At 52.4% G+C, this 11,368-nt stretch overlaps 1 protein-coding gene across 3 annotated transcripts; it reads right to left on the bottom strand.

Moving 5' to 3' along the window:
* Positions 1-582: 582 nt before the first annotated feature.
* Positions 583-3,518, bottom strand: LOC119286665. Of its 3 annotated transcripts, XM_037566086.1 has the most exons (5): positions 3,288-3,518; positions 3,043-3,161; positions 1,801-2,657; positions 1,601-1,682; positions 583-1,096 (listed from the first exon to the last, which is right to left on the bottom strand). In XM_037566086.1, the coding sequence occupies exons 3-5, from the start codon at positions 2,553-2,555 to the stop codon at positions 884-886; spliced, it is 1,050 nt and encodes a 349-aa protein (XP_037421983.1). In that variant the 5' UTR covers positions 2,556-2,657; positions 3,043-3,161; positions 3,288-3,518; the 3' UTR covers positions 583-883. The 3 variants fall into 3 exon arrangements, with proteins under 3 accessions (XP_037421983.1, XP_037421984.1, XP_037421982.1); XM_037566087.1 differs by lacking the exon at positions 3,043-3,161 and having other exon boundaries at positions 1,801-2,653; XM_037566085.1 differs by lacking the exon at positions 3,043-3,161 and having other exon boundaries at positions 3,288-3,517.
* Positions 3,519-11,368: the final 7,850 nt, after the last annotated feature.

The following is an 11,368-nucleotide window of genomic DNA, read 5'->3' on the forward strand; positions in this document are numbered from 1 at the left end:
GCCAATTTTTCTTTTCGTTAGCCGGATCATTAATGCTCTGCATGCATGTAAGAAAGGAATAGGAAGGAAATAGCTCAATGTCATTATGACTAAATGCATGCAAGTATTAAACAAGTTGCTAGTACTACAAGAAAACAACATTAATTTTTGTCTCGATTATCGTTAGTGGCCTTGTATAGATACAAAATGTATTTTTCGTAGTGGCCTTGTATAAGGAAATGGAGGAAGTAGCATGCTCAAACTTCGCCCACCTGCAGTGGTTCTTGCATGAGCGGTGAAAAAACATCCATAGATAACAATCACAGGTGACACAATCATGATTCAAGTTCTGTTGCTCGCAATTATTTTGGATTTATTTCAGAATTTTCGACGAAGCGCGTTCTATGGGAGGAGACGTTTCCGTCGATTATGAGGTGTGTACGGTGATTTCGTAAAATCTCAAAATGATATGCCGGCTCGGTCTCTCGAAAATGCTCATAGGTGTAGGGCATGCGTGTGTGCATTCATACGGGCGAGTATATGCGCGTATATATGAGTGCTTGTGTCCATACATATGTTAAAGAAAGAAAAAACAATCTCAGATGATTCTAGCAGACAAACAAGGCACATGTATGACTGGCTGATTGTAGCAGAGGCGCACAACTTTTATCTACCTTCGTTGAGAATCGAGAAGCAGGCTATGTGGATCATATAAAAGTGCATTCACCCCTACATTTTCTTTCCCTTGGCAATCAACCGAGCAATCAACCCCTACAGTGGAGAATGGACACAAAATGAAGCAGTGGGGCAGTGGAGGTGGCTACACATGGCAAGAACTCCACTCCGGCAAGGTGCATATACGGTGATCCCTATGAATCTGTCCTGTGTAGGGAGGCAGTTGAGCCTAGCCGCAGAGGGAGGGGATTCTGAAGGAGAAGAAGGAGGAGGGCAGGTGGCCGGTCCTCCGGATGTAGTCCGCCTTCTCCGACGTCCTCGCCGCGCCCTCGTTCAGCGTCGCCTCCGCCACCGCCCGCTTCTCCTCCGCCACGCGCCGCGCCGTCGCCAGCTTGCTCGCCAGCTTCTCCTGCGCCCGCGCCTTCATCTGCTCCGCCTTCATCTGCGGGTTCAGTTCAATCATCAATTTTCGACCGCAGGCATGCGTGAAGACATCAGCGCGCGCAGTAAATAAATTAATAAGCGCCCGACAGTGCTCATGTGGCGCATCAAGCGGCCGCAGATCCACTGCGGCGATGGTCGAGCAGTGTCGTGTGATGGTAATGGCGATCTACTGCGCCACTGGTACGGTGAATTCAATTGGGCCAGTCAGTGTCTGTGGTGCCATTCAAGATCGCTCGTTCGGAAAAGATAGGGTGATGGATCATTCAAGATCCGCAGCGCCGCTTGTCTGTTTCGCTGTAGGCTTATGCAGGCGCAGACGTGCAGCGAATGAATTCTACTACTAATTGGATGGACCACTGCAAACTCCTGTGTGAGAATGAATGGATGGACGGAGCACGAAAACTGATGCCATCCTCGCCACCTTTCTGTACGCGCCTTTGCACAATCATGGCATGAGATTCGGTCTAGCGCCAAAGGATGGAATCTTCAGAAATGTGGTTACCTCTATTTTCTTCATCTCCAGCTCGGCTTTTCGCCTCTCGTGGTTCTCCCAGGCCTGGATCTTCACCTCCTCGCGCTTGTATCTGCATCCATCCACACGAGCCGGGGAAAATGTCACGATCGATGAACGGATTAAGGGAGCTGGCGAGCAGATCTGCGCGCGACGCTGGCGATTTTCTATGGGTTGCGTTTCGTGCGCACCTCGCCATGAACTTGGCCCGCTCGGCCTCGTCCCAGGCCGCCGCGCGGGACTCGAGCGTGTTGGCTCTGGGAGCGCCGCCGTCGCTGTCCATGTCCGCCTCGCCGCCGCTGACGGCGTTGTTGCTTACCGCGGCCTGCTCCGCGGCCCTGGCCACGTCGGAGCCAAGAGCGGCCGCGGGCGGCGCGTCCTGCCGCCGCCGCCCCGGCGTGGACGACCGGGACGGTATCGGGCTCCGCGCGACGGGCGTGGTGGAGCGCAGCGGCGTGGCGGCCCTGGACGGCTCCTTGCTGGCGATGGGCGTCATCTCGGTGCCCATGTCCCGCAGGCACACCGACACGGGCGAACCGTGGCAGTGCGGCCGCACCATGCTGCAGTCCATGTTCTTGGTCTCCCCGACGTCGTCCTCGCCCAGCTGCGGCGGCGTCGGGGGCGCCGCCACCATGTTGTACTCGACCCCGCCGTCCACGCTGCTGCAGGAGATGCGGCCGTTCTGCGAGGACGAGCTGAGGAGGCGCCGGTCGTCGGCGTTGGAGTTGCGGGGCTTGGCGGCCTTGCCGCCGTGCAGCCCGTCGCCGCCGCCGCCGCTGTTGGACATGCCCACGAGCCACTTCTGCGCGTCGTCCCACTTGGACGGCATCGGCTTGAGCCTGGAGGACGCGGCCGGGTTCTTGCGGTGCGCCCGCCCGTTGGCCGCGCCATTGGTGGTGTAGCTGTAGCACTCCTTGTCCTCCACCTGCCGCGCCGCCGCTTGCATCGTCCCAGCAACCGCGCGCGATCAGAGTTCACAACCGCGGTTCAACGCTCTGTTCTTGCCGCAGATTCCCCGCCGGAGAACCGCCGAATCAGACAGATCTAGCTGCACAAAAATGTCCGGAACCTTGTCATTGGTGATGAAAAACGAAACACTCTGGCTGCACAATAATATGCAGGTGGCCGGCCGGATCGCCATTCATCCGGGATGTTTGTACTCCGGCATTTGAGTAAGTACTCCCTCCGTCCGGAAATATTTATCGGAGGAATAGACGTATCTAGACGTATTTTAGTTTTAGATACATCTATTTTTATATATTTTTTCATAAGTATTTCCGAACGGAGGAAGTACGACACAAGCAGATGATAAACTAGATTATTTCCGGAATTCGCTCCATGTCCATGACGAGCACGGACACCCAAGGAAAAAGAGAAGCACTCCCCATGCTCTATTCTAAGAGATGCAACGATCGATGCCCTTTTGAGTTCACCTGAAGCTCATTCCACGGAAAGCAATGGCGTTGCCACAAACTGAAGTACTCCGTATCCAAAAGTGACACCTTTCCCACAGTTACACAACGGGAATGTGTGGCAGATATACTACCTTGAGCTGACAGCAATGGGGGTATGGAAAAGGGTCAAATAAACCAGAGAAAGTTGCTGCCGCGGTGCGGAGATCCACATCCATCAATCAACCAGTACATACATAGATAGAGGCGGCAGAGAGAGAGCTCACCTTGGAAGTAGGAGCCGGCCTGCAGGCGAGAGGAGGATGGCAGGGACTGCAAAGGGCAAAATGACTGCTAGTAGTGTTGCTGCTGTCTAGGTTCCATCCTCTCCATGGGCGCCATCAGATCCCCTTTTCCTTGACCGTTGAAGGGACAACAGGGCGCACATGGGCTACCGGAGGCGCCACGGGACAGATGGTTGGCACTACTTGCAGCGTGTAATAAGATAAACAAGAGCGGGCGGCGCTGCGATCCACCAATGGGCGTACATGGTGAACAAAGGATAGGTTGCAGATTTTTCGAAAAAGGGTGGATTTTATTGACTCAAAATGAAACATTAAGAAGATACAGACACAAAGAGCACAAACCCGGCCTCTGCATAGTTAGGATGCACATAGCCAACACCAACGCACTCACGCTAAAAAAAACGCCGGCAAAAACAAAGTCATACAAGACCAAAGCTATGCCTAAGCGAGTAAAAAAAATCCCTATGATCAAAACAGCGACCGACAAACTACATCGACGACCATATCCGCACCAATCATCTCTTGACACCACAAGGACAACGAAAAAGTTCTTCAACAACAACGCCTTCAACAAGGCAACGATGCTCAAACACTGCCGTCACCGGATCCGACCACCAATGATCAGAATCTAGGTTTTCATCCTGAAGAAGCAAGTCTGAGCATATCCATGCAATGCCTTCAACAAGGTAACGATGCAAAAACATCGCCATTGCCAGGTAAAACCAACATGGGTTAGACCTTGGATTTTCACCCCGGAGCTCGAGACCGGATACTAGAAGCACCACCAGATCGAAGTCAATCATGTGTCATCCCCGCCACTTTTCACAATCCCAGCAGCTACATGCACTGGACTAGAATCCACCACGCCGCTGCGCAACCATACCCTCTGCGTCAAATCGCCGTCTGTGGCCGCCCAACCATCTACCAACGGTGGCATGCCTTCCGAAGGCCGTCGAGCGGATCAGAGCTGCACTCAGCCAACCACCGCCGTATCGACAACCACTGAAAGTCTGAAGAGCTGCCATCAAGCATCATATTTGTCCTGATCCATGCTGGCATCATGGCCGTCCACAGCGGTATCAAACAGGCCAGATCAGATTGCCCGTGCACCACCACAGCCGCCGCAACAATACATACGCCGAGAGTCTCCTGCCAGGCCGTTAATCGAGCCGGTAGGAGCAGGCCCGCCTCAGGCCGTGGTAGATTCGGGACGACGCACACAGGACGCCATACGCGCGTCGTCGGGCGAGACGAGACGTACGCAGCCGCCGAACACAAGCGCGTAGCTGACCTCCGTGGCGACGAACCGCCGTACACCAGCTCTCATAGCATGCTGCATCTCCGGGAAGGACGAGCGCATGGCTAGAGCGCAGCGCTGCCGAGCTCCAAGATCGAGGGTCATGGGAAGAAGGGACATGACATGGGTGGAGACGGAAGAGGCCTAGCAGCCCGCCGCCGTCGACCGGCAAGCCGGCCGGCGGCTGCGGCGAGGAGGGAACGGTGGAGAGGCTTTTTGGGTGGCGGCGCTGGACGCCTCGTGAGTCGCCGAGCGACTCGCGAGGCCTGTTAGGTTTTCTCACTCCTCAAGAGCGACCTGGTTTGAGCTACAAACTATGGGCGGAAAATTACTTGGAGCAACTTCGGGACAGTCGTTGTGTTCAACCAAATTCCATGATGATGATGAAACACGGACCATAAAAAAATCAGCCCTAGCAGAGTCCCATCCTACCTAAGGTATGCATCAAACCCATAACTTTGTCAGATTTTTTCCTGCAAGACGCTTGGACTCGGGTTGTCCGTAAGAAGAATAAGAGAAGAGGGAGACCGGAGCCAGTGCCCCTGGTGCCGGAGATCAGGGTGGCGGCTGAGATTCGGGTGGCTAGGGCTGCTTGTTTGAATTTCCTCTTGGACCGCGAAGGGACTGTCGAGGAGTGGGCCGGCTGCAAGCCTGTGCATGGGTATGAGGCCCAACATGGGGGTGTTGACGAAGGGCCTGGTGGACCGGCTTCGACTGGGTATGTGGCCCAGGAGAGCCTGGACGCGCCTCCCCTGCTTATCGAGCCATGCAGGGTTGAAGATCGTCATGTCCGATCTGTCCTTCAGCCGCCTAGGGTTGCCAAGCGCTCCGTTCTGCCGGGTTTTCCTTGCTGTGGTCCTGGCCGCGCAACCCGTATCCCTCCCCTCGCCATGGCTAGGCGGGGGAGTGCTCCTTCTGCTGATCCAAAGAACCTTGGGGGGCGGAGCGACGCCGGCTGGACGAGGCGGCGGTGCGCTAGGGCAGAGGCCGGTCTTGCCGGCAGGGCGCGGCGTGCCGCCGGGAGTGCGACCAGCGGTTGCTGCAGGGAGTGGCATCCCACCCGGCCAAAAACCAGTGCTGGCGTCCGGAGCGTCTACGGCTGCGGATCGTGGCACTGCTGGACTTCGGCCGCCGCCGCCGGCTCCGGCGGGACCTATGGCGGTGGGCCGTGGCGCTGCTCCACTGAGGCCACTGACCGCTGCGGTAGTGGGGCATGGAGCCGCTCCGCCGAGGCCGCCGGTGCATCTGTCCAATGGCCCTCGACCGGTTATCCAAGCCAATGCCCCGCGGCCGGTCGTCCCGGCTACTTCTACCGACACGCAGTAATTGCGCATATTGTCTTTGCTATAGTGTCCGTGACATCCCTTCTTCGTTTTGCACTGGGATTGCACTATAGCTTCGTGACATCTCTTCATGATGTTAGAGGATCCGTTCCCAGGAGGGGAATGCGGGGGAGGGACGAGAGGTTGCGCGGGCAGCGTTGGGTGGGTAGCTGGGGTGGGTGGCCTTTGCTTGTCGACAGGGGAGGAGGAGGAGGAAGAGGAACCAAGCAAAAGCAAAGCCTCCTCTGCCCCGCTCTGCTCTCCCCTGCCCCTTAATCAACCGACGGCCGCTTTCTCCCTGCTTGCAAAGATTTGATTTTTATTCTACTAACCTCTCTGTTACGCGGTTCGCGGAGGGAGCTGGGGGTGCACGTGGCCGGCATGTTCCACGGTCCACTTCTCTTCCCGTCGCCGACTGCCGCCGGTGCTTCCTCGTCCTCTCACACGCTCCCGCATCAATAAAGAAAAGAATCAATTTTTATTTATCATGCCATACAAGAACGGAAGAATCGTTTTTTTATGTCGAGAAACAAATAAAAAAGATGAGAAAGAATGGGTGGGTCAACGAGAGGGTGCACCGACGCAGCCGGGACTGCCGGCAGAAACGAATGATTTAGTAAACTCTTGCACCCGTGATGGGTATTTTCTGACGGTGCTGAAGAAGAAGATGCTTGAGGTGAACATGGTGAACGAAGGATAAGTTAGAAATAAAATGGTAAACAAAGGAGAGATGCTACAAACTATGGGTGGAAAATTACCGGGGAGCCGATGAAGCGATGATCATATTTTCCCTGAATTATTGGGGAAGAACCGATGATCTAATGATTGGGTGGTCCTACTTGCCGGGAAAATATGAAGGTTGCATCATGATGACTCCATGTTTGCGCATTGCCTTGGTGGCCTTCAAAAGCATAAGGAGCGCACGAGATATGCCATATGGCGACTAATAGATCAGAGAGTATATTGTGTATATGTATGTAAAACCAACCAACAGACACAACTTCACCTTGGAGATCATTCGTCTAAACATGGCACGTGCAAGACTAATAAATCGGAGAGCATATAGGTATATAAATCACGAGGCGAAGAAGTTCAAATAAACCAAGTAGAAATTCATTTATAATATGATCATAAAGTGACAAATTATCACATCACAATAAGCACACCAAAAATTACATCAGGTCGATCATAATCATGTAGGGCTACTATGTGATCATAATCATGTAGGGCAACTATGTGAGCTAGTTCCAAACCCAATTGTCAGCCAAGGCAACAAGTTTTCTGTTTGACCAAGTTAGGTGGGTGTTTGGTTCTAACCACACCTAAGGCAAGAATTGTTTTATGAAAAGAGAACCCTACGTGTCATAGACACAAAAAGTGTGACAATATTTCCTTAGGCAAGCCAAAGTGTGGCTAACAATTTGAGCAAATTAAGTTAAGCAAGTGTGGCAAGTGTGGCAAAAATAATGTGGCAATATATGGCAAACATAGTCACAATCCAAACAGCCCCCTCGGGCCACAAGCAGGGTTTGAAGCAGCACGGCCTCCCACCTGGCGATCGGAGATATGTGATTGTTAACCGCACAACTTTAAATAGCATGCCGCTCTGCTGATTTCCCGTGGAGGCTCATTTGATGGCCGCCAAGCGACATCATCTTCTGGCTTGCCTGTGGGCAGGCCAGGAGGAGGCGTGTGAGCAATGCGACCGTGTTTTCACTGGGAAGTGCACCCCTTGATGGCCGCCTCCCACCTTTCCAACGGCCCTCCTAATGGTCCCAAGGCGGCTTATAAAAGGCAGGAACCCTCCCCTCTCTCGCTTATCCTTTTGACTCTTCGACGCCTCCCAATCCCCTCTCGCCTGCCTATAATCCACCACTTCCTCGCCAATGACGCAGCGAAAGGAGCTCCCTCTTATCTTTAGTTTCGGGGATGAGGAGGAATAGAAGAAAACGAATCCACTGGACCCCTATTGGGAGTTGATGGAAGTGGCCCTTCACGAGCACGCGAATCACGACGCAAAAAAGGGGCAACGGATTTGGGACCACATTGTTGCTCCTGACACCGCCGCAATTGCCGACCCAAGGCTGGCGTAGTATAATCACGTTGATGCCCTTTTTCAAGGCATCGGGACCCATAATGCTACCGCCGCCGACGCATAGCCGACCTGGGATGAGGTCGTCGAGGATCGCATTACCACATTCCCACTTGACCCCTACCCCGCCACCACTGGGAAATTTAGTCATGGCCGCAAGTAGTTAGGCTACTTAGTTTTAATTAATTACTCCCTCTGTTCACTTTTATAAGTCCTTGTTGGTATTTCAGACAACATGCAAAATAGGTCAATTTTAGTTGTCTGAAACAACTTATAAAAGTGAACGGAGGGAGTATTAGATGTTCTATGAATGTAAGTTCTAGTGCGGCTAATTTTCTGTCATTATCTATATGAATGAAACCAATGCTTCTGTCAAGTGTGTTCTTCTGAATTTGGATTATTGGAGAAGAACTGATGATCCAATGACTAGGGATCCTACTCACATGGAAAATATGAAGGTCGCATTATGACGACTTGGTGTTTGTGCATTGCCTTGGTAACCTCCAAAGTAAATGAAGCGTGCGAAGTATGCCATATGTCGACTGACCGATGAGAGAGTATATATGTGTACAAAACCAACCAACAGACTCAACTTTCTCTTGGAGATAATTCATCTAAATATGGCACACGCAAGACTAATAGATGAGAAAGCATATAGGTATATAAAAATCATACAGCAAAAAAATTCAAAGAACCCAAATAGAATTTCGTGTATAATCTGATCACAAAGTGGCAATTCATCACATCACAACAAGCACACCAAGAATTACATCTGATCGATAACAATGGTGTAGGGGCAGCTATGTTACCTTTGTATTAAAGAACAATGGAGAGAGGAGATGTCACATAACTATAATATGGATCATAGTCTTTTTCATGACTTGGAGGATGTGCTTCAAGTCTCCTCCTAAGCACTGGCCATGTCTCTGAATGGTGTGCATTCACTTTTTTCATTTGTGAATCAGAGCACATTCCGGAATTAAGCTTATGTCAAGTGGCTGAAACATTGTTTTTGTTTGTCACTAAAGCTTGATGCAAGCGTTGGACCTACTTCTTCGGACTTTCTAGGTAGTCTCAGGGTTTAGGCCCATGAGATTACAGCCAACCAATCTCGCGACCCCCGCGTCGCCTCCCCTAGCGGCGACGGCAGGGGGGACCCAAGGCCGCGTCTCCGCACCCCTCCCTCCCGCCCCTCATCCTCGCCGCCACCAGAGGAGTGGCCGGCGAAGCCGCGCCGGTTCCCAGGATGGTGGCGGTGGGGCACCTCGGCTTGCCCGACTCCTGGCCGCCGCCCCCTTCTCCGACGTCGGATCCCTTCGCGCATGGCACCGGTGTGCTCCCGCCGACCTCTCCTTCCCGGACCTCGCCCGCCCCCTTCCTCCGGGCTCCGGCTGCCCCGCCCGCTCTCCGATGCGTCCTCGCCCCGCCTACCTTCTCCTGTGTCAGATCTGGGCGGCCGCTAGCACCTCTGCTGTTGTCGGCGCCGGAATCCAGGAGGATGGTGTCGGGGCTTCTTGGCCGGGTCGATTTGGCCTTGGGTGCCGCGGTGGCATTCTTCCTTCCGCGGCCTGCGGCACGGCTCCAAGGTGGCGTCTCCATGTTGTATTTTCGGCGGTTGCCTGGCGGCGTCTGCCCTTGCAATGCGCTGGCTGGAGGCATGGCACGCTTGCGCTCCCTTCGCCCTCCTCCCTGCAGATGCGGCTCCGGCACTGGTGGTCACGGACCTACTCCTGTGTTTGTGTCCATGGCTGTCTGGAGCGGCTCCAGATCTCGCGCTTCCCGTTTGGAGTTGTGTCTTCTTCCAACTCCTCAGGCTTGTTGGTATCTTTGCAGGTTCGCACCCACCCCCTGCAGGCTTGTTCGTTGGCCGGTATCCACCCCGGCCCGGCTTCGACTCTGGCGTGCTCCTGGAGCTGCGTGATACGTCTTCGTCGTATCTATAATTTTTGATTGTTCCATGCTAATATTATACAACTTTCATCTACTTTTGACAACTTTTTATACTATTTTTGGGACTAACATATTGATCCAGTGCCCAGTGCCAGTTCCTGTTTGTTGAATGTTTTTTGTTTCACAGTAAATCCATATCAAACGGAGTCCAAACGGGATAAAAACTGATGGAGATTTTTTTGGATTATATGTGATTTTTGGGAAGAAAAATCAACGCGAGACGATGCCCGAGAGGGCCATGAGGCAGGGGGCGCGCCCCAGGGGGTCAGGCGTGCCCTGGGCCCTCGTGGCCAGCCTGTAAGGCGGTTGATGCCCTTCTTTCGCCTCAAGAAAGCTAATATCCGGATAGAGATCGTGTCCAAAATTCAGCCCAATCGGAGTTACGGGTCTCCGGGAATTTAAGAAACGGTGAAGGGGCAGAATTTGGAACGCAGAAACAGAGAGAGACAGATCCGACCTCAGAGGGGCTCTCGCCCCTCCCATGCCATGGAGGCCATGGACCAGAGGGGAAACCCTTCTCCCATCTAGGGAGAAGGTCAAGGAAGAAGAAGAAGGGGGCTCTCTCCCCCTCTCTTCCGGTGGCACCAGAACGCCGTCGGGGCCATCATCATCACTGCAATCTACACCAACAACTTCACCGCCATCATCACCAACTCTTCCCCCCTCTATGCAGCAGTGTAATACCTATTTTACCCGCTGCAATCTCTACTTAAACATGGTGCTCAACGCTATATATTATTTTCCAATGATGTATGGCTATCCTATGATGTTTGAGTAGATCCGTTTTGTCCTATGGGTTAATTGATGATCGTGATTTGTTTGAGTTGCATGTTTTATTATTGGTGCTGTCCTATGGTGCTCTCCATGTCGTGCAAGCGTGAGGGATCCCCGCTGAAGGGTTTGCAATATGTTCATGATTTGCTTATGGTGGGTGGCGTGAGTGATAGAAATACAGACCCGAGTAAGTAGGTTGTTTGCGTATGGGAATAAAGAGGACTTGATGCCTTATAATGCTATGGTTCGGTTTTACCTTAATAATCTTTAGTAGTTGCGGATGCTTGCTAGAGTTCCAATCATAAGTGCATATGATCCAAGAATAGAAAGTATGTTAGCTTATGCCTCTCCCTCAAATAAAATTGCAATAATGATTACCGGTCTAGTTATCGATTGCCTAGGGACAAATAACTTTCTTGTGTGACAACAAGCTCTCTAGTAAAACTAACTTAGTTGTGTCTTCATCTAAATAGCCCCTACTTTTTATTTACGCACTCTTTATTAACTTGCAAACCTATTCAACAACACCTACAAAGTACTTCTAGTTTCATACTTGTTCTAGGTAAAGCGAACGTTAAGCGTACGTAGAGTTGTATCGGTGGTCGATAGAACTTGAGGGAATATTTGT

This window comes from Triticum dicoccoides, chromosome 4A (genome assembly GCF_002162155.2).
Source record: "Triticum dicoccoides isolate Atlit2015 ecotype Zavitan chromosome 4A, WEW_v2.0, whole genome shotgun sequence".
NCBI lineage: Eukaryota > Viridiplantae > Streptophyta > Magnoliopsida > Poales > Poaceae > Triticum > Triticum dicoccoides.

Bases quoted from the DNA above. Each gene is read 5' to 3' on its own strand.
- LOC119286665 (XM_037566087.1), bottom strand. From the start codon at position 2,555: ATGCAAGCGGCGGCGCGGCAGGTGGAGGACAAGGAGTGCTACAGCTAC. The intron at 1,683-1,800 runs GTGCGCACGAAA...GGATGGATGCAG, and splicing joins CGGGCCAAGTTCATGGCGAG to ATACAAGCGCGAGGAGGTGA. The intron at 1,097-1,600 runs GTAACCACATTT...CTGAACCCGCAG, and splicing joins TGGAGATGAAGAAAATAGAG to ATGAAGGCGGAGCAGATGAA.